The sequence below is a fragment of the Ailuropoda melanoleuca genome, chromosome 5, assembly GCF_002007445.2.
Source record: "Ailuropoda melanoleuca isolate Jingjing chromosome 5, ASM200744v2, whole genome shotgun sequence".
NCBI lineage: Eukaryota > Metazoa > Chordata > Mammalia > Carnivora > Ursidae > Ailuropoda > Ailuropoda melanoleuca.
In genome coordinates this window covers 79,988,596-80,016,109 of record NC_048222.1, presented here as the reverse complement: position 1 = coordinate 80,016,109, position 27,514 = coordinate 79,988,596, and the positions used below count along the sequence as shown (strand labels likewise).

The 27,514-nt window shown below is 37.0% G+C and overlaps 1 protein-coding gene across 2 annotated transcripts in view; it reads left to right on the top strand.

Moving 5' to 3' along the window:
• The window catches only part of INTS9 (integrator complex subunit 9), a 107,591-nt gene that overhangs the window by 15,481 nt on the left and 64,596 nt on the right, over positions 1 to 27,514 (top strand). For both annotated transcript variants that reach the window (XM_002918872.4, XM_019799296.2), the window contains exon 2: positions 20,023 to 20,150. In XM_002918872.4, the coding sequence (XP_002918918.1) occupies positions 20,023 to 20,150 (128 nt within the window). The remainder of the gene's footprint in view (positions 1 to 20,022; positions 20,151 to 27,514) is intronic.

Here is a 27,514-nt window from a genome sequence, read left to right as displayed (position 1 = left end):
GTGACTGAAAGGGGCTTTTCCCCAGTCCACCCAGAAACATATTCATTTAAAGACTGAGTTAGGAATATTCTTCTCTGTGCCGATATGTATTATTTCTGATACCCATTATTTCCCCCTAAGTAGAACAGTTTTGTCAACATTGAAAGTCTGTTAGAGGGGTGCCTGGATGGCTCAGTCGGTTGGGTGTTCGACTCTTGGTTTCAGCTCAGGTCATGATCTCAGGGTGGTGAGATCAAGCCCCAAATTGGGCTCCATGCTCAACAGGGAGTCTGTGTGAAGATCTTCTCTCCCTCTCCCCCCATTCTCCCTCTCTGATAAATAAATCTTTAAAAAAAGAAAGAAAGGAAAGGAAAGGAAGGAAGGAAGGAAAGAAGAAAGAAAAGAAAAGAAAAGAAAAGAAAAGAAAAGAAAAGAAAAAAAGTCAGTCTGTTTGGTTAGGTAACACCTCTTCCCGGTTATCTACACAAATGCCCAGGAAACTCCCTTGTGACCATAGTATCTGTGCTCTCTCCTTAATGCTTGACTCTGATGTCTACATTTGTCTGGACATTGAACCTTGAACCAATGCATTATCTGTGATTTGAGGGGGAGAAAAAGTGCACAACTTTTTTTAATATGACTAGAATAAACTCCTAGTCTTGAATTAATATTAAACTAATAAGTTCCCTTGTTGATGCTGATCTTAGCCACTTACTAGTTTACCATTTTGTTAACCTTTTTCCTTTTTTCTTGCTCATTGCTGCAAATTTTCAACAATTTGTATAAATTCCATTGCCTTTAAATTGCCTCTTCTTTTACATAATTCATCCCATAAATAATACTTATCATTCCCATATCTCTTTCTCCTTTTAAAGGTTTCTTTACCTTTGTCCATCATAATCATATGTTGCTTTTTACTAGCACTTTTATCACTCTTGCTGCTTTTATTCTTAGAGGACATACTGGGTTAATAATTTTTATTAAACACCTGAAAGCCAATCACAAAGCAAACATCGTAGAACAAAAACAACTTATAGGCCTGTCATATATGATCTCTAATGCAATTTCTTTTTGATGGTGGTGGAGCACAGCTTTTACTCTGAAGTGTAGGTATTTACATAGTTGGTATGAAAGATTAGGTTAGAGGGGTGCCTGGGTGGCACAGTTGGCTGAGGGGCTGACTTGGTTTGGGCTCAGGTCATGATCTCAGGGTCCTGGGATTGAGCCCCGAATTGGGCTCAGCAGAGAGTCCGCCTGAGAGTCTCTCTTCCTCTCCCTTCTGCCCTTCCCCCCCCAATAAATAAATAAATCTTTGAAAGATTAGGTTAGAGTAGTACTTATTATTTTAATTTATTATTGCCCTTAGCTATTTCTACCCTTAACTCTGTCTCCCGTATTCCTTCTTTCCTCAAAATGCTGTTATCCCTTTACTCTCAACCTCTTTTAAAACTTTGTTGCCATTAAGGAGGGCAAGTGATGTAGAGAGCACTGGGTGTTATATACAACTGTTGAATATCTGAACTCTACCTCTGAAACTAATAATATACTATATGTTAATTAAAAAAAAAACTTTGTTGCCAATAGAAACTTCTATGGTAATTACTCTGTATTCCAAAAGAGAAAAAAAAAAAAATTCTGATCCAGAAAAACAACTGGTCGAAATTTGGTTTTAAAAGGAACTCAAGAGGGGCACACCTGGGTGGCTTAGTCGGTTAAGCGTCTGCAGTCAGCTCAGGTCATGATTCTGGGGTCCTGGAATCAAACCCTGCATTGGGCTTCCTGCTCATCTCCCTCTCCCCTGTGCTGCTCCCCCTGTTTGTGCTTTCTCTCACTCTGTCTCCTGCTCTCTGTCAAATAAATAAATACAGTCTTAAAAAAAAAAAAAAAACCTGAGGCGTATCTAAAGTAGAAAGTGAAAGTTGCAGTATTGTCAATCACCCTCTCCCCTGAAGAAACCACTTTTACCAGCATGGTATGTGCTTTCAGTCTTTTTTTTAAATTATGTATCTACATAAATGAGGTCATATGCATAGCTTTGTGAACTTGTTTTGCATCAACTCTAATTACTTTTTAACATTTTTAAAGTTCTGGTACCAGACAGCCAGTGGTGTTTGTTCCCAAGCCAACCCCTACTTATTTTCCCTCTTCTATCCTTAATATTTACTGTCAGCATTCCCACCCTTCCTGAACTTAAGTTGGGCTGTTGGGTTTTTAGACTACTCTCTGCTTCTTTACTCATTTGCATGGAGAGCCAAGTCAAGGAAGAGAATAAGCAGGAAGGAGTAGCCATGTGTCAGTTACCCAGCTGAGTGTGTTATCTAGCCACTCTCCGACCAGAAAGTGACTTCACTGTGTTCACCATGCATGCTGCAGATTTTCTGCTCAAATGGAAAATTATCCCTCTATCCAGCTGTGTAGTCAGCTTGACAGTGAGTATGATTGGCACATTTAACAGCTCTCCTGCAAGATAAAATCAAGATATAAAGTGAAAGAAAGTGAAAGATTACCAAATAAAATTGAGATGTATTTATAGAAGTCTCTGAGTGTTGGAGGGCCTGGCCCAAATTCTTAGCAGGGGTAATAGTTCCAAATTAGGCAAATTTGGCTCAGTGGAAGCCAGTTTAACTCAGGATGGTGTGGGTTAAGGCAGAGATTCTCAATAGAATGTGCTCTCCTCTTTCCGTGCCACACTAAGAATCTTATACATCCTCTTGGGGCATGGAGTATCTCCTTGTGCACTCTAACTACTGATAGCAACAAATGTATGTATGTTTACTCAGGGTGTTGGTACAGAGAAAAGTTCACAAGCCCTGTAAGGGTAGGTTTCTCATTTTTAAAAGAGGTATTTGGACTAGATGATCTTAGAATTCCTTCCGGGTTATAAATTGTATAATGTCATATTTTCAGATAGTCAGTTGTAAAGAACATAGTGGCGTAAACACATCTTGATGAAAGGTTATATAAAAGACCAAGGAGTTTTGGTCAACCCAGTGAAATGATGGAATAATGAGAAGCAATATTTTTGTGTTAGGAGAAAGGTTAGAAGTAATCTGGTTAAGTCTCCTCATTTGTCAGGTGAAGAAATTTGAGGCCCAAAGAATTTAGGGATTTGTTTGGACTAATAACAAATCAGAGGCAAACTTAGGAACTAATATTTTTTTTAAATTTATTTATTTTATTTATTTGACGGAGAGAGAGAGAGAGCCAGTGAGAGAGGGAACACAAGCAGGCGGAGCAGGAGAGGAAGAAGCAGGCTCCCAGCGAGGAGCCTGATGTGGGGCTCGATCCCAGAACGCCGGGATCACGCCCTGAGCTAAAGGCAGATGCTTAACAACTGAGCTGCCCAGGCGCCCCAGGAACTAACATTTTATGCCTAGAGCTAATGCTTTATATTGGATACTGTGGTACACAGCCCAGCAATAAAATCTAACTCCACTTTTTTTAAGCTAAAGATAAATTTCTACTTTGGAAAACAGTTTGGTCGTTTCTTATAAATTTAAACATATATAGCCCAGCAGTGTCACTCTTAAGTATTTACTGAAGAGAATTGAAATCATACGCCCCTACAAAAACCTATATGTAGATGTCTATAACTGCTTCTTCATATTCAGCAAAAACTGGAAACAACAACTCAAATGTCTATCAGTTTGGGAATGGATAAGCAAATTCTGGTACATCTGTACATTGGAATACTTCTTAGCAATAAAAGGAATGAACTATTGATAGCAACAAAAAGGATGAATCTCAAAAGCAGTATGCTTTGCCGCCTGGGTGGCTCAGTCAGTTTAATGTCTGCCTTTAGCTCAGGTCATGATCCCAAGGTTCTGGGATGATATCCCTCATCCAGTTCCCTGCTCAGTGGGGAGTCTGCTTCTCCTCCTACCTTTCCCCCCTGCTTGTGATCTCTCTCTCTCAAATAAATAATATCTCTTAAAAAATTTATGCTCATAATATATGAAATTTCTAATTTCTCTGCATCCTTGCCAGTGGGTGTCAGTCTTTAATTTTGACCCTTCCAACTAAGAGTACAGTGGTATCCTATGTGGTTTTAATATGTATTTCTCTAAGGACTAGTGTTTAGCATCTTTTCATTTGAATATATTTGAAGTTGTAAGAATTCTGCATTCAAGTTCTATATGAGGTATGTGTTTTGCAAATATTTTCTACCAGTCAGTTATCTTACATTTTCTGAAGAATATCTTTTGAAGAACAATTTCTCTAATCTAAGAAATTTTTGCCTAACTTAAAACACAAAGATTTTCATCTGTTTTTCTAGATTTGCCCTGTCCAGTACAGAATCCACCAGCTGCATATGGCTTTTATTTTTTTTTAATTTTTATTTATTTATTTACTTATCTGTTTTGCATATAGCTTTTAAACACACTGTTATTAGTATGGCTAAGGAACTGACTTTAATTTTTTTTAAAGATTTTATTTGAGAGAGAGCGAGAGAGAGAGAGAGGAGTCAGAGGGGCAGAGGAAGAAGCAGACTCCCCTCTGAGCAGGGAACCTGATGCAGGGCTCAGTCCCAGGACCCTGAGATCATGACCTGAGCCGAAGGCAGACACTTAACCAGCTGAGCCACCCCCGCGCCCCAGGAACTGAATTTTAGATTGTATTTTATTTAAGATTTTATTTTTTTATTGAGAGAGCACATGGCACACAAGCTGGGGAAGGGGCAGAGAGTGAATGAGAGAGACTCTCAAGCAGACTCCTTGCTGAGCTCAGAGCCCGTAGCAGGGCTCCTTCTCAGGACCCTGAGACCATGACCTGAGCTGAAATCAAGAAACAGCCACCCCGGCCCCCCAAATGGTATTTTATTTTAATTAAACTTCCTTGATACTCAGTTCAGTTATTGAGAAAATTTTTAATGTGTTTGAAAGCACTTGGGTATGTGGATCTACTTTTTCAGCTAAGTTTTATGCCATCTAAATGCATACGCAGTATTTCAGATGAAAATTTAGCATCTGAATTGAAATATGCTGCAAACATAGCATTCACACTAGGTTTTGAAGACTTAGTACCATGAAGTAATGTAAAAATGTCTCATTAATGTTTTTATATCAATTATATGTTGAAATGAAAATTTAGAAATATTTGGGTTAAATGAACTATATTACTAAAATTAATTTCACCTGTTCCTTTTACTGTTTTAATTTAGCTCCTAGAAAATTAGAAATTAGTATGTGGCATGCATTGTATTTCTATTGCATGTACTTCTCCAGAGGTTTTATTGTTTTAGCTCTTCCATTTAGTTCTATAACCCATTTCCAGTTCAAAGTTCCCTTTAAGCCTAATGTTTTATGATTTTTATGAAGGCTAAGAGTGTGATGAACATAAGACTGGGGAAAAGAATTAAATTTTTAAAAAATTTGTAGATTTTATCATTAGGAAATACACATTTTAAAAATATTAAAATATACTGGGGTACAACTCAGGGATATAGAAATGACAGTGTCAGTAGCTTAATTAAGTGGTTAAATGTTTTCCTTCCTTGGTCTATCCCAAGCTGCCTGCCTTAGAAGTAATCTAGCAGGGGTTAGTGGTACAACAGGAAAACAGTATTGAGAGAGAAGTTAGAAAAGATGATTACTAAAAACTATAGTCACTCCTACTTCTGAGATCCTTAATTTTTTTTTCTATCCAACTATCCTATCTATATTAAACCTGTTGCTCTTATCATAGTATACTATCATAGGTTTTCTTCTAATATATTAGTGGAATGATTTAAGAAAAGACATTTAGAATTTGTGCTGGTTTGAGTGCAAACTCAGTTTGTTATTAACTGTGTGATCTTGGGCCTTGACAATCGAGTTGGTATCAAATACTATTTACTTTATTCAGTTGTTGAAAAAGAACGAATACTGGATAAAAAATATTTGTCAGCAATTCTTATTGTTAGTGAAGCTAATTCATACAATGGAATTTCCAATTGTTCCTTCCTAAGCTAGGGTCTAATTTTATTTTTAGAATTCCTTTTCAAGTGTCAGCATTAATGTGTATTTTTATGAATATGTATATTTTATAAATATAGCCATTGTGTTACTATAACATTTCTGGTAATTAGATAATGATCAACATCATTTGAAAAACTTTTTGTAAAATTGTAAAGCCTGGCCGAATCTTGTTAGAGAAGTGTTTTGCCAAATTTCCTAAAACTAGGAAAGCATCAGGGAGTTCACTGAAGGTACTAATGTAATCTCAGAATTTTAGACTAAAAATTTTAGACTAAATTTGTTTCTTTCCTACCACTGCCCAAGGCCATATTTGAATCATCCTTCTCGAGGTAGCAGCATTCTCATTCCATTTCTGTTGCCATGTCAGCAGTTTTAAGTCTTCTTTACTTTTACATCAGGACGTGTATAATACCAAAATGAAAATTATGGGTCATTATCACTACTCAGCACAGTTCCTTAAAAATTAACAAATATATCTAGCAAATGGTATACTTATACTAAAATATCCATTATCTCTTGAATTTTATTTTTGTACCATGAGACCTTTGTTGTAAGAAAAATAGCACTACAGATTTTGACAATAGTAGGAAAGGTATAGTTACATAATTCCAATGTCTGAGGAAGTGTCTGATAACAATACAAAAAAACCCAAAAACACCTTAGTTTTCGTTACCAGCGTTGAATAGATGTTAATAGTTTGCCCTTTTGTTGTAATCAGTTCTCCTCCCCTCCCATCACCCTTTTTAAGGACGTAAGTTATATCTAAAGCTAAGATCACCAACCTTCACTTTCCTCCCTCTTCCCAGGTTACTGCTTTCCTCAAGTTGATGTGTATCATACTGTACATGCTTCTATTAGTTTAGTCTATGTTATAGTATGTATTCAATATTATTAGGTGTTGACAAATTATTCTCCAGTCACACCAATTTATACTCTATTTTTACTATATTCTCTTCAGTACTTAGTTATCATCAGTCTTTTTGCTCATTATTGTCTTATTTTACATTTCCCTGATTCTAGCGATTTGAGCTTTTTATACTACATTTATTTCCCACTCTTGTTTCCTCATTTCTTTTGAGTTTTAAAATCTTTTTTGTTGTTGATTTGTATGAGTTTTTAATACGTTAGTAGTGCTTTTTTAGCAACATGTATTGGAAATATCTTCTCCCAGTCTCTGGCTTGTGTTTTCACTCTTTAATGGTATCCTTTGAAGATTTTCATTTTAAACTACTATAGTCAAGTTTCTTAATCTTTCTGTTATGGTTTGTACTTTTTTGTCTCTTAAGAAATTCTCCACTACCCCAGGGTAATAATTTTTTTATTATTCAGTAAAAGTTTTAAAGTTTTTGCCTTCATATCTTCAGTATTTAAGTCATCTGGAATTAATTTTTGTGTATGATGCAAAGTATTTTTTTTTCAAATGGATTGCAAACTTCCCCAGCACCATAAATTGGAAATGCCACTTTATCATATGTCATGCCCAGAGGTGTGTGTGTGTGTGTCTCTTTTCTGGACTGTTTATTCCTACTTCACTGGTCCATTAGTTATCATAGTGTAACATCCAACTTCTAATTACGTTATGGTAAGTTATAATGTCAGAAAATTTAATCCTTCTTTAATCATTGGTCTTTAATATTTTCCTAGGTAATCTTAGCCCTTGACTCTCCCCATATGATTCTTAAATTTTATAAAAAGTAGGTTAGTGAGAATTACGATTTTTTTTTAAAGATTTTATTTATTTATTTATTTGATAGAGATAGAGAGGGAACACAAGCAGGGGTAGTGGGAGAGGAAGAAGCAGGCTCACAGCCGAGGAGCCCGATGTGGGGCTCGATCCCATAACGCCGGGATCACGCCCTGAGCCAAAGGCAGATGCTTAACCGCTGTGCCACCCAGGCGCCCCGAGAATTACGATTTTTTGCAACAGTTTATTTTGCTTTCCAGTTAATATTATCTTTAAGTAGAGTTTTATAATTTTTTTGGTAAACATTTTACACTTCTTTTTTCATTTTATGGTACATTTAATTTTTTGCCATATAAATGGTATTCTGATTTTTAACTCATTACTTTTACTAATTGTTGCTGGCATATAAGGACTCAGTTAATTTTGGTACATTGATTTTTGTATCCAGCAACCTTGAGGAACTCTCTTATCAGCCTAATAGTTTGTGTTTAGAATGTTTTCTAATTATATCAATTGTGAGCAATGACTGCTTTTATTTCTCCATTTCTAATTATCTTTTTTAGTTTTCTTGCCTTATTGCATTATATAGCATTTCCAGGTATCGTGTTAAATTTAAGCAGTCATAGTGAGTATCCTTGATTTGTTCTTGACTTTAAGGAAATAGTTTCACATATTCATCATTAACTGTGTTGTAGGATTTGGTTAGGAACCTTTTATCAAATTAAAGAAATACCTTCAATTTATAGTTTGGTAGGAGTTTTTGCCTAGAATCAGTGTTTTTCAAATACGTTTTCTGAATCTATTGAGATTTGTTTTTTCCTATATTCATTTATGTGTGAATTATACTAATAGGTTTTCTGATGTTGTACCAGGAAGCCAAACCATTACACAAAAATCAATTGGCTAAAAGTATTTTTTTTTAATGTTGTATTTGAATCAGAAACAACCTAAGTCACTTCTTTATTCCACTGCCAGGGAGAAAAGCAAACTGAACCTGTTTTCTCTTTGCTCATAGATCTCCATGAGTTAGTTAAATAGACAAAGGATAAAAAGGAAAAAATTGTGATATCATTTATAACTTATTTCATTAACACTATTGCGTATAAAAAGCAGTTCCTTTATGGTGCTGTGCAATTCTCCCAAACAATATTAAAGAGCTTTTGGCATTAACTCAACCTAGAGGTTATAGGTTACATTAAAGATAATTAAAAGGAGTTCAGCAGCAAAACTACTTTACAGTGAGAGAATCCTATCACTTTTTTTTAATGCAATGAAAACCCAACAAAAGAAAATTACTGCTATGATGGATTATAGACCAATTAAATAATTTAATTTACTTGGGACCTTTGCTTTATCTTACATTAGCTAGCTAACTAATTTTCTTTGTTCACAACCAGATTATAAATTCAGTCTACATTCTTACCAATTCAAAGTATGGATTTTATTTTTTTTTTTAAGATTTTATTTATTTATTAGACAGAGATAGAGACAGCCAGCGAGAGAGTGAACACAAGCAGGGGGAGTGGGAGAGGAAGAAGCAGGCTCATAGCAGATGAGCCTGATGTGGGGCTCGATCCCACAACTCTGGGATCATGTCCTGAGCCGAAGGCAGACGCTTAACCGCTGTGCCACCCAGGCGCCCCCAAAGTATGGCCTTTTAGAGCGCATCATTTTAGATCATGTCAAAAAAAAATTTTTTTTTTAATCCTCTCTAATGATCCCTTTTTTCTTGTGTAGCATGGGATGCCATGGTGGTTAAGAGTATTCTTTCTGGATCTCACTGTCCTGGATTCAATCCTGGTACAGTTCTTACAGCTTTGGGACCATGTGCAAATTTCATAATCTGTGTCTCGTTTTCTTCATTTGTCAGATAGGAATACACTTCCTACCTTATAACGTTCTTGGGAAGGTTAAAGGAATTAAATGTGAAGTTTTACAGAGTGCCTGACACTACATAAACACCATATCATAAGAACTGTGTATATTTTAATTATTTTTAAATAAGACTAGGGAATAGGAGAACATATATGATATTTTGGCCCATGGTTCTTTCTGCAAAAGACAGACTTATTCCCCAAAGCCAATTCACTATAATTCAGTTTGTCATGACCAAACTGCTAAGTTTAACAAATGTACTAATTTGCTAAATCTTTTGTTTTATGAAGTTTATAGTAATTCATATTGCTTTTGAAGATTTCTGTGAGGTTAAGTTGGCTGGTCATCATTTTGTCTTCATGGCAGGTTTTTAAAGTATTAGAATTGCTGAAACCTGAGGTCATGATGTGAGTCTTCTTAGTAATAGATTTAATATTCGGAAGCACGTATTTTAAAATCAGTAATCCAAAACCCTCAAGGGCTGTGTACCTCAGTGAAAGGAGTGCTAGAAAAGTATCATTCACTTGCTCAAGAGGTCAATAAGGAAGATTGTCTCTGCAAGGAGCCTGAGCCAATGCTTTAAGAGTGTTGAAAGTGTGATTTATAAGCTCCTTTATGTAGTTACAGATATTTGAGCTGAGAAATCAACGTAAAAATTGATCTAAAGATGGTGATATTTCTTGGGACCTGCCTCAACCCATTCTGCATAGAGTTCCCATAGATATAGCTCCACCAAAGATGGTCTTGCAAAATTTTAAAACAACAACAAATGAAATCCACTGTGAGACTCAGCAGTCATGGCAAGACTCTCAAGAACTTCAGAAAACTGTATAATCTGATGGAGAGTCTAAAATTAGTATGTTAAAGTGATTAAAGACATATATGGAGATAGCAAACCTATGAAAAGAAGAAAATGCTATTCTTTTAAAGATTTATTTATTAAATTTATTTTTAAGTAATTTCTGTGCCCAGTGTGAGGCTCAAACTCACAACCCCGAGATAAGAGTTGCATGCTCTACTGAGTGAACCAGCCAGATACCCCAAGATGCTATTTTTTTTTTTTAAAGAGAACCTCTGGGGGTTAAGCGTCTGACTCTTGGTTTCAGCTCAGGTCATGATCTCAGGGTTGTGAGATTGAGCCCCATGTCAGGCTCCACGGTCAGCACAGAGCCTGCTTAAGATTCTCTCCCTATCCCTTTGCCCTTCCCCATCCCCACTCACTTGCACATGCTCCCTCATTCTCTCTCAAAAAAAAAAAAGTGTTAAAAAGAGAACTTGTAAAAATGAAAAACAGCCACTGAAGGGAAAATTTCAGTAGAGGAGTTAAATAGCAGATTTAACACCACTGAAGAAAGAACTAGCAAACCATAAGATGGAGCTAAGGAAAGTATCTAGAATTCACAGAGCTCAAAAAGCAAAATATGAAAGGATAACTTGGTCACAGAGATGGAGAGTAAAATGAAACATTACAACATACATTTAATAGGCATTTCACTAGTAGAAACTAGAAAGAATGAGAAAGAGACAATATTCAAAATTATAATAGCTGGCAGGTTTTTTTTACAGTTGTGAAAGACCAGCCCTCGTATGTTAGAAGCATAAATCAAAAAGAAAGTTTTACCTATGTAAATTTTAATGAAAGATCAGAACACTAATGGCAAAAAAAAGAATTTAATTGCAACCTGTAATGGAACACCAGTTAGACTAGCAGCAGATTTCTCATCAGCAATAATAGATGCCAGAAGACAAGTTGAATATTTATGTCCTTAGTGTTCTGAGATAATTTGCTACCCTATAATTCTATTTCCATCACTGTTAAGGAGTAAAATCAAAATTAAGACATTTCCAGACCAGGAATAACTAAAAGTTTACCTTTTTTTTTTTTTTTTTTAAAGATTTTTTTATTATTTATTTGACAGAGATAGAGACAGCCAGCGAGAGAGGGAACACAAGCAGGGGGAATGGGAGAGGAAGAAGCAGGCTCACAGCAGAGGAGCCTGATGTGGGGCTCGATCCCACAACGCCGGGATCACGCCCTGAGCCGAAGGCAGACGCTTAACCGCTGTGCCACCCAGGCGCCCCTAAAAGTTTACCTTTTGAAACCATCACGAAGGTGGTATACTGCAGAATGTATTTCAGGAAGAAGGGAGTTGAACCTGAAAGGAAGAAATGGGATTAAAAAGGATTGGTGAGCAAAGATCAGTTAAAATATTGGTAAATAATCATTAACTGTGGAAAAACAGTGTAAAATCATTGACTCAACAGTACTATTGTTAGGACATATCTTTCTTTTATTTACATAGCGTCAAGAAGAACAAAACAACAGTAGGAATTAAACCATGACAGGGTGCTTTAATGATGGCAGTGATCATTATGTTAAGCTGTTACATTAAATTCCCTTTCCTTTCGAAATTTCTTTTATCTAGTCAAAGGAATTTGGCAGTTGCCATCAAGTGAATTGCTTTGAATGTGATAGGGAATCTTTTTGTACATATTTTAGTTACAGGACCTAGCAAAGCTTCATTAACTTGTGGATAGCTTCCATAGTAGAAAAAAATCAGTAACTATAATTCAATAAATCAAGAAATAACAGTATGACCATATTTCTGAGAAATACAGAGGTAACTAGAAGAAATAGCCAGAAGAGTCAAAAGTAGTTACCTTTCAGAATGGGACTATGAGATTTTTTATAGCTTATAAAACTGATTCATTGTTAACTGTGTATGTGTGAAACTTCACTTAAAATACACATAAGGGGGCACCTGGGTGGCTTAGTCGTTAAGGGTCTGCCTTCTTTTTTTTTTTTTTTGTAATTTTATTTTATTATATTATGTTAATCACCATACAGTACATCCCCAGATTCCGATGTAAATTGATGCTTCATTAGTTGCGTATAACACCCAGTGCACCATGCAATACGTGCCCTCCTTACTACCCATCACCAGTCTATCCCATTCCCCCACCCCCTCCCCTCTGAAGTCTTCAGTTTGTTTCTCATAGTCCATAGTCTCTCATGTTTCATTCCCCCTTCTGATTACCCCCCTTTTCTTTATCCCTTTCTTCCCCTACCGATCATCCTAGTTCTTATGTTCCATAGATGAGAGAAATCATATGATAATTGTCTTTCTCTGCTTGACTTATTTCACTTAGCATTATCTCCTCCAGTGCCGTCCATGTTGCAGCAAATGTTGAGAATTCGTTCTTTCTGATAGCTGAGTAATATTCCATTGTATATATGGACCACAGCTTCTTAATCCAGTCATCTGTTGAAGGGCATCTCGGCTCCTTCCATGATTTGGCTATTGTGGACAATGCAGCTATGAACATTGGGGTGCATATGGCCCTTCTCTTTACTACGTCTGTATCTTTGGGGTAAACACCCAGTAGTGCAATGGCTGGGTCATAGGGTAGTTCAATTTTTAACTTTTTAAGGGACCTCCACACTGTTTTCCAGAGTGGCTGTACCAACTTGCATTCCCACCAACAATGTAGGAGGGATCCCCTTTCTCCACATCCTCTCCAACAATTGTTGTTTCTTGCCTTGTCTATCTTTGCCATTCTAACTGGCGTAAGGTGGTATCTCAGTGTGGTTTTGATTTGAATTTCCCTGATGGCTAATGATTTTGAACATTTTTTCATGTGTCTGTTAGCCATTTGTATGTCTTCATTGGAAAAGTGTCTGTTCATATCTTCTGCCCATTTTATGATTTGTTTATTTGTTTCTCGTGTATTGAGTTTGAGAAGTTCTTTGTAGATCTTGGATACCAGTCCTTTATCTGTGGTGTCCTTTGCAAATATATTCTCCCATTCCGTGGGCTGTCTCTTAGTTTTTTTGACTGTTTCCTTGGCTGTGCAGAAGCTCTTTATCCTGATAAAGTCCCATAAGTTCATTTTATCTTTTATTTCTCTTGCCTTTGGAGATGTGTCGTGAAAAAGGTTGCTCTGGCCGATGTCATAGAAGTTGTTGCCTATGTTCTCCTCTAGAATTTTGATGGATTCCTGTCTCACATTGAGGTCTTTCATCCATTTGGAGTTTATTTTTGTGTATGGTGTGAGAGAGTGGTCAAGTTTCATTCTTTTGCATGTAGCTGTCCAATTTTCCCAGCACCATTTATTGAAGAGACTGTCTTTTTTCCACCGGATGTTTTTTCCTGCTTTATCAAAGATTAGTTGCCCAAAGAGCCGAGGGTCCATTTCTGGGTTCTCTATTCTGTTCCATTGGTCGATGTGTCTGTTTTTGTGCCAGTACCATGCTGTCTTTGTGATCACAGCTTTGTAGTACAGCTCGAAATCCGGCATTGTGATGCCCCCAGCTTTGTTTTTCCTTTTCAACAGTTCCTTGGAGATTCGGGGCCTTTTCTGGTTCCATACAAATTTAAGGACTATTTGTTCCAGTTCTTTGAAAAATGTCCTCGGTATTTTGATCGGGATAGCATTGAAAGTGTAGATTGCTCTGGGTAGTATGGACATTTTAACTATGTTAATTCTTCCAATCCATGAGCATGGAATATTTTTCCATCTTTTTATGTCTTCCTCAATATCTTTCAAAAGTGATCTATAGTTTCTAGCATATAGGTCCTTTACGTCTCTGGTTAAGTTAATTCCAAGGTAACGCATGGTTTTTGGTGTTATTGTAAATGGGATGGATTCCCTAATTTCTCTTTCTTCAGTCTCGTTATTCGTGTATAGAAATGCAACTGATTTCTGGGCATTGATTTTGTATCCTGCCACCTTACTGAATTGTTCTATAACTTTTAATAGTTTGGGAGTGGATTCCTTTGGGTTTTCCATATAGAGTATCATGTCATCTGCAAAGAGAGACAGTTTGACTTCTGCTCAGGTCATGATCCCAGCGTCCTGGGCTAGAGCCCTGCATAGGGCTCCCTGCTCAGCAGGGAGCCTGCTTCTTCCTCTTCCACTCCCCCTGCTTGTATTCCCTCTCTCACTGTCTCTCTCTGTCAAATAAATAAATAAAATCTTTTTTAAAAAAATACCATATGAGACAATGATTCACTAAAGGAAAAATTGGTAGAGCTATATTGTTTAGAGATAAACATAGAAATAGATTTTAAGCAAAGAGGAGCATTACGTAGTAATAAAAGAAACCCTCACTAGTAATACTGACTCTTATATACTTAGTAGTGAAGCTTCAAAATATATAAAGCAACATTTGACAAAATTAGAAATTGACAGTTTTTCTCTCCTAAAACTCAAGTAAGAGTATGGGAGATTTAAATAAGATAATAAAGTTGACCTATTCTGTATACACAATTAGATTGTCTTTTCAATTTTCACTGAAAATTGGATCATTGGTTAAAAAATCAACTATTTACAATGCACAGAGTCATCAAGCAAGTTTCAATAAAGAGCCAAAAATAATGTACAAATTCTTTTCTCTGACCATAATAAAACTAGAAGTCAGTAACCAAAAGATAATCATTACCACCTGTATATTTGGAAATTAAACCAAACATGCTTCTGAGCAGTTTGTGGCTCAAAAAAGAAATCACAATGGAAAGTACATAGTATTTAGAAATGCATACATTGAAAACACAATATAAACTTGTAAAACGCATCCAGAGCAACTTAGAGGGCTATTTGTGCCTGGATGCATGTTTTAATCAGCTACACATCCAACTGCAGAAATTTTTAAAATGTAGCAGTTTAATAAAACAGAACAATAAAACAGCAAAAATTAAATAGAAATTGAAAAGCAAAAATATACTTATTGATAACTGAATAGTTGCTTATGAACTAAAGAAAGAAAATATTTTAAATTGTAAAGGAGGAAAAAAAATTAATAGAAAATACTGCATTGCTCCTGGCTCAGAGAAATGTTACTGTATAATAAAAATGGCAAGGGCGTCTGGGTGGCTCAGTCAGTTAAGCGTTTGCCTTCAGCTCAGGTCATGATCCCAGGGTCCTGGGATTGAGCCCTGCGTGGGGCTCCCTGCTCAGCAGGGAGTCTACTTGTCCCTCCCCCTTTGCCCCTCCCCCAGCTCATGCTCTCTGTCTCTGTCTCAAATGAATAAATAAAAAATCTTTAAAAAAATATTTTTTAAAAATGGCAGCATTCCCTAAATTAATAATAGATTGAATGTAGCCTCCATTGAAAACATGTCTTTAGAACTGAAGTCTAGTCATTCTAACTTAATTGAAAATATTGCAAAGTATAAACGTTACAACATTGGGAATAAAAATGAGAAACAAGCCCCATGGAAAAATAGAGACTTCAAAAATATAATCTTTTACGGGACTTGGAGATGTAGCTTACAAACCAAGAATAACTTAAAGGTGAAAGGAATCACCTTTCTTGAATTTTGCTAGGGCATTGAGGAAAATAGTCTTATGTTTTTATCCCCGTTATGGATGAGAGATCAATTTAGGACTATCTACGAAAACAGTATTTTCAGAGATCAGTTAAGTTTGTCACTATAATAGCTATTCTCCTATGTCAATATCAAAAGGAAAGCAACAAAGAAGGAATACGGATAGTTTGTAAATTTATCCATGTTGGGTGATGATCATTTGTTATACTAATTTTGCTTACTTGTATGTTTGAAATTTTCCACAATTTTTCAGTGAAAGTAAAGGAATGGGAAAGATATGTAGTATGTTTAACTGAAAAAGTTTTTATCCAAAAATACAATGCTTATATATGTCAAACGTATATATAAGTTCCATAACCACGTTCCATTTATTTAGTAGAAAAAAGAGATCAACAGGCAGACAAGGAAATGTTGATAGTAAATCATTGCACAGAAAAACCTGCAGCTTTGTTATTGGTTAGGAATAAAATTAACATGAAAGCATTGCTGTGTGTTTATTAAGCTGGATTAAAATTATAAAACCTTATGTTCGCTAGACTACTCACTTCTGTACTCAGTAGTGACTGTATCTTCCTAGAGGGAAAACTAGCAATAGACAGTATTTATAAAATTGTTCACTCACTTTACCTAGTCTGTGGGATTCACAAGTGTCTAAGACATTAGTGAATGCTACTATAGAATAGAATTTCTTCTCTAAAATGCTGTAAGTTTAGGTGGCCCCCCAAATACAGGTGACCTTTTTGACCCCGGATGCTTCTGTAACAGCTACCAGTGAACATATACTACAGGTCAGGCACTGTTTCCATGTGTTCAATCCTCACAACTTCAGGAGGGTAGCTTGTATTACTGCATCTTACAGGTGGGGGAACTCAGTCTTTGCAAAGTGAAGTGATTTTTCCCCACATCACACATTAATAATGAGCTCACTCGGGATTTGAGCCCAGGCAGTCTTACTTCAAACCCCCTGCTTTTTAAATCATTGCTCCAAACTGCCTCTCAAAATGAAAGCCACATATCAAGTAGTTGACTTTCCTGTGTAGGGCCATTTAATTGCTTCAAGATAGCTGCTACTAACATTACAGCTTCATTTTCGTATAGATTCTAGATGGTTTTGACCATAATGCTGACGGGAATAAGCAGTGAAACAGATCTTCTGATATATAACTGATGACATTGTAAATAGGTACAGCCTTTTTTGGAAGACATTTTGGCAGCATATTTCAAGAGCCATAAAATGCTCATATTTTTTGACCTAGTTAATGCCACTTCTGGGAATCCTCTAAAGAAATAGTCTAATATGGAAAAAGCCGAAAGCACTAAAGTGATCACCACAGCCATGTTTGTAATAAAGCAACTGGAAGCAACCCTAAATGTTCATCAGTAAAGGAATGATTAAACATACCATGGTATATTTACTTAGGAAGCCAATAAAAATGAAGTGTGATGCAACATAGACAAAGAAAACACAGTCGTCTTGAGCTTTGAAAGCAGCACACAGCTGTATGTGCACTAAAATTACAGCTTTTACAAATATGAAAAAAGACAGGGGTGCCTGGGTGACTCAGTCGATTGAGTTTCTGCCTTTAGCTCAGGTCATGATCCTGGAGTCCTGGGATCAAGCCCCACATCCAGCTCCCTGCTCAGCAGGGAGCCTGCTTCTCCCCTGCCCCTCACCCACTAATGTTCTCTCTCTCTCTCTCTCTCTCTCTCTCTCTCTCTCTCTCTCTCATAAATAAATAAATAAAATACTTTAAAAAGAAGATGGAGTAGAACAGTGGTTGTGGGTGATATTTTTCTTTCTGCTGTTTTTCAGGCTTTTTGTAATACAGATTTATTACTAATCTTAAGGTTTAAGTGACACAATTACTTAATGTTTTTGTGTATTCGTCTCCTAACCATCACTAGATTATAAGCTGCATGTTTAAAAAGAGCATCACTGGACAAAGGCAAACTTCGAGCACCTTGTAGGTGCCTCATTTGCTGGTTGCATGAACCGCGGCCAGTCAGTCTCAGCTGACTCATTTGACCCATGAAGTGAGTGGTGCAATTTGCAAAACATGAGTGGAATATTTGGAATCAGGGGACCTTGCTGTGTGTCTTTGGCTCTTAGACAAGTGGCTCAAACTTTGTAAAGCTCAATTTCCTCATCCATAAAAATGGAGCTAGGGAGATCAAGGTCTGGCACTCCTTTAGTAGACACACTGAAAAGTGTTCCTTCCATTCAGTTACGGCCCTTATAAAGTGTTCCTCACCTTTCTTTATCCTTGCATGACAAGAGCAAATATAAAGTCTTCAGCTAACATCTTTTGAGCAGCAGCTTTTACGCGTTGATCTTCTGGCCTAACTTGTTGTCTATAATTTAGAGTTAAGGATAAAGGAAGAAAAGCTTTGTCATTCAATGTGGCTTGAAAAATTTTCAGTTTTGTTTTAACCTTTTTTTTTCCCAACTATAAAAATGTAGTAAATGGTCATTTTCAAACATTTGGAAAATACAGAAAGCTGGAAGAAGAAAGTTATACCACGATTTTTCTACCTAGAAGTAACCATTATACATTTCCTTTTATTTCTTTTTAATTTTTCCTGAATATCTGATTTTTTTTTTTTGAAGGAAAAATGTAGGAAAGCTCTTATTAGAGCATTTGTTATGTTTGGGGCAAGTTTAATATGATGTTTTGTGTTTGTTTTGAGATAGTTTACCTTCAATAAGTTGTTCTTACATAGGGATAAAGACCAAGCTAGCAATAAGGAACCAGATGGATGACGGGGGTAGGGATATTTCTGTCTTAATTAGTAGGACAGTTTTTTCTGTAATTCTGATACCTGCCAAAGAGTGAACTTATGTAAAGTCTAATTACCCAAATCATGATTCCTGGACTTTTTTTTTTTTTTAGGACAATTACAATTTTAAATAACTTGTGATGTTTTCTTTGCAAGTTATCTTGTACCGTTTCAGACCATGAGTTGTGAATTTTAGTTTGGAAAATACAGTCATCATACATAAGCTTGGAATAAAGAAAAAGCTTACAGAATAACCACAATTTCTTGGCTCTTGTCCTTATCATTTTTGGAACATGCAATTTTAAAAAATCATTAGTCCCTGTAATATCCTCTGGAGAAAAGGAAGAATTTTATCCAGTGACAGAACCAACAGAGCAGCAAATACCTAGAAAGACAGCCTGAGCTACTGTGGCCATGTGGGGCCAAGCATTGATATCACATTGCCCTGACTTGTGTTGGACTTGTACTTAAATCAGAAAGAATGGACTTGTTGAGGGATTGAGAGCATTGATCCCTCCATTTTCTGGGCTTTGCTGCTCAAAGGCAGCTTCTACAGGATGACTTTAAAAGTAGGGGGAAAGGTCTTTTCCCTCTTTCATTTCTTTTCTTCAGAGCAGCAATAGAATTATGAAAGGCGACAGGGTACATCCCATATAAATAATTTTCAGTGTGGTATATCTGTCATCCCCACTACATTGAGGAGGACGTGAGAAATGTTCGAGGTCAGTGTTTTTTCTTGCCTCATCACTCTCCTTTGAATATGCCACTGTGGCTTGTGCCCCTTTGACTTCTGAGGTCTGCTGCCACAGGCAAGAGACTCTTGATTGGTTGGGAGTAGGTGTCCCTCACTCCTGCTTAAGTATCTGCACATCAGGGAAGTCACTTGTCCTTTTGAGTCATTTATTCTGACAAGGATGGGCCATAACTCCTTACTGATACTTGGCTTATTAACCTTTTCCAGTCACTTCCTCTTTGAGGAAAATCACTTGACCTCTTCACAGGAGAAAACCTAACCTATAGCACCATTTGAAGATCCAGCTTAGAATTTAATTGATCTCTACAGCTTTAGGCAGTACTTAGGTACGAGGGGATCGTGGGGATTTGGAAGTGTCATGTGAGAGGGAGCAGATAACTAAACCCTGTAAACTTTCTACTTGTAATAACTTTGGTCCCTCCAAAACTGTGCTTGCCTGAGATAGTACTTAGTGCCCTACGAAGAATTATGACCTGAGACTTTTGGTGGGAAGTATCCAGAGTATGGGGGCTACTGAGGGAAGTAGTATCCAGAAGCTGCATAGAAAGTTAGCTGAATTACTCGCTGTTCTCATAAAGAGGAGGTGATCAGTTCTACTTAATTCACTGTACTTTTTAGACTTTTTCTGTAATTGATTATTGATAAAAGTGACTTAATTTTTTTCAGTATTGCCTGTCGGGGCACCCGACCTTACCATGCAATGTGCTCAAATTCAAATCAACTACCATTATGTTGGACTGCGGACTGGACATGACTTCCACTCTCAATTTCCTTCCTTTGCCACTTGTTCAGAGGTATGTGCTGCTGCATTGGGGACAAAATGAGCTTTAGTTTGCTGAAAAATGGTACCAATTAGCATAAAGATTACCAGAACCTTGTGCGTTGTCCTTAGTTTACTTTGTTCCCTTAAAAAGGTTCTTCATCAGAATTATTTCCTTTGGCTGGGTTGATGGAAAGTGTTGTATTGATTTATTGATTGACTTCTTTATTATAACTTCTGAGCGTCTGTAAAATGTTCTGCAACTGCTCCGTGCAAGTGAGGTCATGTATATTTCATCTTTCTTGCTAATTCATATAAGAGCTGATAAATGGTCAACTGATGAGCCCAAGAATTGAATTTTAGAATCATTTAACTGCCTTTGCAGGGACTTGACATCATAGAGCCTGACATTTCTTTTTGATAGCTATCTATGTGTTATTTTCGTAATAGTCAGCTTTAGATATCGTAGAATCATGTATGAAGCCAAAGTCCTTATCTTAAATCAGATAGATTACTCAAAGCTATAGTCACCACTGTTTATTCTTAACTGTGACTCTAAGAATTTGGTCTCCCAGCTTCTGCTCATTGAAAACAGCAATTTGTAAGAGAGGTGGGTAACTTGCAGAAACATATTCCCAGTAACAAAAAGTGATACCATATAAGAGAGACAGAAAAGCTGTCTAAAGCAGATTTAAGAGCTTAAAAGCATAGCAACCTGGGGAAGCCATCTAATATATCTCATTCATTCCTGAAGACATCACTGTGTGCAATGATTATTCATAATGATAATCTAGAAAAAGTGTAATTTAAACTCAACCTTTGATTTTTTTTTTTCCTGAGATAAGGGATACAATAAGGTGAAGGGGACAGAATTCAGAGATAATTCCAGATTACATTTTATGCAAAGCTGATAAAATTCAGTTATAATCACACCCAACACTTAGAAATACATTTATTATCCACAGATACTATCTTTCTTTCTATCTATCTATATATTTACAGTTGCTTCAGAAACTGTAGCTATCACATACATTTCTATAAAAAATGACTGACAGATTATTGCTTATTAAAATAGCCTGAATTATTGTCTGTTTCCCCCCAAAGATTACAATGTTCCTTTATTTAGTGTTTATTAAGAATCAGCACTGTGCCGGACCAGGGGATACAAACATAAGACAACTTTTCTTTCCTCGTGGAGTTTATATTCTCTTGGGGAAAAAGTATTCCTCAGTCAAAGATTTCATTATACTTGTGTTAAGAGAACAAGTACATACTTATGATAACTACTAAAAAAATTACGTATAAGATATTATGAGAGTTTCCAAAAGGGGGCCTACGCACTCTGCAAAGTCATGAGTTATTTTGCTGCTGCAGTCCTGAACTGGGCACAAAATTCTAGCTGCGTATTTTCCCTTTCCTTTTCATTCTTGTCTTTACCTAATTCTGTGTTCTCACAGCCCTGACTCAGCATTGGAATCCACTTCCACTCTCTTCCCCTTATCACTGTTCTTTCAGAGGGAGGTTATGCCAGTGTGATCATTGGCAGCCCATATATGGTTCTTTACAAAAAGTATTTTCTGTTGCTCAGGCCAGAAACCTTGGAGATATTCTTGGCTAAAATAGTACCCCCAGTCCCTTCCTAGCCCGTCGTCCTGCTTTATTTTTCTTCATAGCACTTACCATTACATTATATATACATATATGTAGTGTATATATTATCTATCTTCCCCACTAAAAGTTTTTTAAGGGCAGGGATTTTTTTTGTTCTCCACTGAATCCCCAGTGCCTAGTTTTTGGCATGTAGTAGCTGCTCAGTGAAGATTTATCGTATGAATGAATCCTTTTATCTTCTCTGGATTCNGACAGAGATAGAGACAGCCAGCGAGAGAGGGAACACAAGCAGGGGGAGTGGGAGAGGAAGAAGCAGGCTCATAGCAGAAGAGCCTGATGTGGGGGCTCGATCCCACAACGCCGGGATCACGCCCTGAGCCGAAGGCAGACGCTTAACCGCTGTGCCACCCAGGCGCCCCATGGATTCCAACCCTTCTTGAAGAGTGATTTCGCTGTTAATTGTAATCTTTCCTTTATCTTGAAGCTTTCCATCTTGATTCAGTCCTTCCCATTTAATTATGCTCAGTTGCTTCTTTTTTGTTTGTTTTGCTTTGTTTTTTATAATTTTTATTTTGTTATATTAGTCACCGTACAGTCCATCCCCAGTTTTTGATGTAATGTTCCGTGATTCATTATTTGCGTATAACACCCAGTGCACCATGCAACATGTGCCCTCCTTAATACCCATCACCTGCCTATCCCAATCCCCCACCCCCCTCCCCTCTGAAGCCCTCAGTTTGTTCCCAGAGTCCACAGTCTCCTAACTTAATACTTTAAAAAATTTTTTTAGCTTTCTCTCGACTCCACTTCCCTCTTCAGCATTACTAACTCCTCTCCAACCTATGCTTTGCCCATTACCACCTACCGGAACACCGCTCACTAGAATCACAAATGACTTCCATGTCACTAGATGCATGTTTGTCAGTCCTCATCCCACTTGCCATTTGGCTGAACTGTCCTCCATGATCATGCGTTCCCGGTTTTCCTCTTTTCTGACTCTTCCTCTTCTATCTACTTTGGAGATTCGTCTTTCTCTAATGACAGTCACGTATCAGAATTCTTCAATATCCAGTGCTTGGCCATCAGAGTCTCCACCGAGGGAATTTCCTAGGTGCTCAGGGCCTTGATAACCTTCTGAACAATAACCTACAAATGTGTATCTTTAGTTAATAATTCTCTTCTGAGTTCCAGACTCATATACCCAAAATGCTTACTGAGTTTCTTTCTCTCCTTGGATGTGGCTTTGAAGGCACTTCAAAACTCAGCATGTCCCAAACTGAATCCATGAGTAGACTTCGTTCAGAGGAGGAGAGAAAAGCCTCCCAGACCTGGTTTTCCTCCACAGTACCCTATCTTAGTGACTGGCATGCTGATAAGAAAGCCAGAAAACTGGAAGTTAACTTAGATATGCCACTCTTTCTCATTGCCCATATCCAGTCTTTCATGAAGCCTTGTTTTTTTTTTTACCTTCTCAAACACTCTAGAATCCAGTCACTTCTCTTTAGTCCTGCTGTAGGCGTGACCATCTTTATAGGCATTACTCTCAAGTCCTCCTAGTCAGGTTCTACAGTTCTGATCTTGCCCTCGTCTGAATCCAAAGCCATTTTTGTGTGACTTTTATTTTGAAATCATTTCAGACTTACAGAAAAGTTGCAAGAATAGTACAAACAACTCCCCATTACCCTTTTAATATTTTATCACATGTACTTTATCATTTGCTCTTGATACATATGCATACAGTTTTCTCTGACCCATTTGAAAGATAGGATGCTCCTTTACCACTTAAATACTTGAGGGCCTATTTTCTAAGAAAAAGGAAATTATTTTACATAACCACAGTACAATAATCAGAATCAGTGAATCAATATAACTCACACTGACACTATGCTAGTATCTAAGCTGTATACCTTTTTCATATTTCCTAAGTTACACCAATTCATATTTCACTATAATGCTTTTTATAGCAAAAAAGAATAGCAGTACTGGTCCAGGATCCAGTCCAGATCACACATTGCATTTAGTTGTCCTGTCTTTAGTCTCCACTAATCTGGAAGAGTTTCTCAGTCTATCTTTATGCCTTATGTCTTGTCATTAGTCCATAGGAGTATGGACTAATTATTTTATTATAACGTCTTTCAGTTTGGGTTGTCTGATGTCGCCTTATGTTTAGGTTGGGGTTATTTTGATAGGAATACCACACAAATAGTGGTATATATATTATCAGAGTGCACATGATGCCCATTTTCTTCAGAATCATCTTTTAGAAATATACATCTAATATTGTCTCTCACCTGTTTAAAACCTTTCAGTGGTTTTCATTGCCCTTAGGATAAATACCAAGTTCATCTTGGTATATTATGGTTTATGCCTACCCCTCTAGTATCCTACTTTTTTTTTTTTTTTTAAGATTTTACTTATTCATTTGACAGAGAGAGAGGCAGCAAGAGAGGGAACACAAGCAGGGGGAGTGGAAGAGGAAGAAGCAGGCTTCCCGCCGAGCAGGGAGCCCGATGCGGGCTCAATCCCAGAACACCGGGATCATGACCTGAGCCAAAGGCAGACTCTTAACGGCTGAGCCACCCAGGCGCCCCATAGTATCTCACTTTTTATTTCCTTTCAGTTTTAAAGAAATATCTCCTTCCTAGGACAGTCACACAAATTTTTCCTTCAGCCATAAAGGCTCTTTTCCCCCTCCCCTATCCCTCCTTCCCTTAGCCTACTTGGCAGAGCCTTTATGCCTCCAGTTTCTATATGGGAAGGACATAGAGATAGTGTTCTGGTTGGATGAGGGGGTGAGTGTAAGTGGGCCTCTTTTTGAATCTTCATTTGAATAACCTTTTATGTAAGATGTCCATGCCAAAAGCTGGTCAGAACGATTGGAGGAAAGTATGGGCCTTGGAGCTCTCTTTCTGTGTTCCCTCCAAACCCTGCCCTTTGGCTCAGTTTCCCCTTTAATCTAGAACTGTCCAGATCTCACCTTAATCATCACAGACCCAGAGAAGTCTTTTGATGCTGCCTTGACCAGCCCCTCTTTAGGGAACTTCGTACTAAGTCTTAGTCAAAGACTAAGTCAACATTTTTAGCATCTTGTACTCTTTTTGTGTGATTACTCAGGAGGACAGGTATGTTTTGTTCATGGTCACATCACCAGTACCTGCATGCCTGACACAAAAATAAAGATTCATTACTGAATGCGTGGAAGTGAATGCCTCATTCTCCTACAGTACTATTACCACATGTTGAGGCTGTTCCCTCTTTATGGAAACACCTCTTCCACCCTCACCTCCTAACTCCTATTCCCGGTTCTCCCACAACACCCCCATGCTGTCAAAGGTGCCCTTTTTGTGTGAACCCGTAACACCTCTGCTTACCCCATCATAGCTTTTATTTTATTCTAATTGCTGTTTACCATCTCCCTGTACTGAAGTGCACACTCCTGAAACTCAAGGATTATTTTATGTACTGTCATATCCCTGCACTCTGTATACTTTGTTCAGAGTAAGCTTTTATAAATATTTTTTGTATGAATAAATGTAGTCATGCCTCTTACATTCTTTTCTGATTATAAAAGTAATACATTTCAAAGTAGGAAGTTGGAAAAATGAAAAGTAAAAGGAGAAAATGAGTTGCATATCATGTTCGTTCTACCTTTCATTATTTTTTTAGGCAATAGATTACTTTTAAACTATTCTTTTTTTTTTTTTTAAGATTTTATTTATTTATTCGACAGAGATAGAGACAGCCAGCGAGAGAGGGAACACAAGCAGGGGGAGTGGGAGAGGAAGAAGCAGGCTCATAGCGGAGGAGCCTGATGTGGGGCTCGATTCCATAATGCCGGGATCACGCCCTGAACCGAAGGCAGACGCTTAACCGCTGTGCCACCCAGGCGCCCCAATAGATTACTTTTAAATGCCTTAAGTTATTTATTTACTTATGGGAATATTTTACCTATATTTTAAAAAAATAAATATGTGAAGGGGACTAAGGGGTATAGACTTCCAGTTATAAAGTAAATAAGTACAGAAATGAAAAGTACAGCATAAGGAATATAGTCATTAATATTGTAATGTATGGTGACATCTGGTGACTACAGTTATCGTGGTGAACATTTAGTAATGTATAGAATTATCAAGTCAATATGTTGTATACCTAAATCTAATATAATGCTGTATGTCAGCTATACTTCAGTAATGTAAAATAAATAGCAGATCTTGTATGCATGTTTTTTCTTGATTATAACATTCTTAATGGCATTTTTTTCTAAGAAATTGTTAAATAGGAGATGGGAAAATGTTTCATCTATAACCATAATTTTTCTAGTATCTTCACCTCCCAAATTTTATTAAAGTAGATTTCTGTGGAGACTTCTGTCTCCTTATTTTAAAAAATTTACAGAGTCAGGGGCGCCTGGGTGGTGTGGTCAGCTGAGTGTCCAACTCTTGGTTTCGGCTCAAGTCATTATCTCAGGGTTGTAAGATCAAGCCCTGCGTCAGCTGCACACTGGGTATGGAGCCTGCTTAAGAGTCTCTGTCTCCGTCCACCCCCCATGTGCATGTGCATGCTCGCTCCCTCTCTCTCTCAAAAAAAGAAAAAAAATGTACACAAATTCTGTAATCATTAAGAGCAACGTAATAAATCCCTTCCCCTTTGGTAGCTTAAAGTATACTGACTCTGTGATTTAGTCATTGAGTGGAACTCAGTAAGCAAATATTTTTATCTCTGTAGTCAGCATCCCTTTGCCATTTGGTGACACATTTCTGTGGCCCTTCATCTTTGGCACTATTGTTATAACGTGGTCATTGCTCTTTGAGCTATCAGTCCCATCTACAGGCAATTTCTCAAATCCAGAATAACTACATGTGTTTTATAGAAGGCTTTGATGTTATTAAAAAAGTGTTTAACAAGAGTTAAAACTACAGTATCTGAGGGGCTCCTGGCTGGTTCACCTGGAGGAGCACGTGACTCTTGATCTCAGGGTTGTAAGTTCAAGCCCCATGTTGACTGTAGAGATTACTTAAAAATAAAATCTTTTTTAAAAAAAGACAAACCTACAGCATCTGAAAATTTTACTTTTTAAAAAATTATTGTCTGATAAGCAGTGTACCATTCTAATCATTTGTTGTAGACAACTAAGTGAATCAGTCATCTGTAATTTGAAGGCTGATGTGTGTGTGTGTGGTGGGAACCGACAGAATACATGTCCTGTGACCCAGGTCTCTTTATAAAGGAAGTGGATATTTACAACCTTCCTTTAGAGAGTTAGTGTGCATGAAATGAGAACAGTATTCATATTGTTTTGTCATTATACTTTCATTTGAGTGCTTAGTTTTTTAATCTGATCTAACAGTAAATATATTTTTCAACAAGTCTAGAAGTGAAGACATACATGTATCTATGAAATGAGATGGGAATTAAACAGCTAATGATAGAATATTTTTCTGAGAGATTAGAACAGAAAGCTCCCAGAGTTTAAGAAACAAGCTTATCAGGTATAATTTATACAAACCAAATTTATTCTGCTACTAGTAATTTTCATTCCCAAGTATGAAATCCAAAATTTTCACTTTTTGATAAATAAAAGCAAACTATAAGCAGAGAATAGAGGCAAGGGGCATATGGGACTTCACTATCCTTACATTCTGAAAACTTTCCTGTAAGTTTGGAATTATGCCAAAATTAAAAGTTAGCCCCCAAATTCTTATTTTTTTCTAATGTTAAATGAATGTATATTTTACTCAAGATTGGAAAATATTCACAATATTTATGTTTCTATTTGACTTTCATACC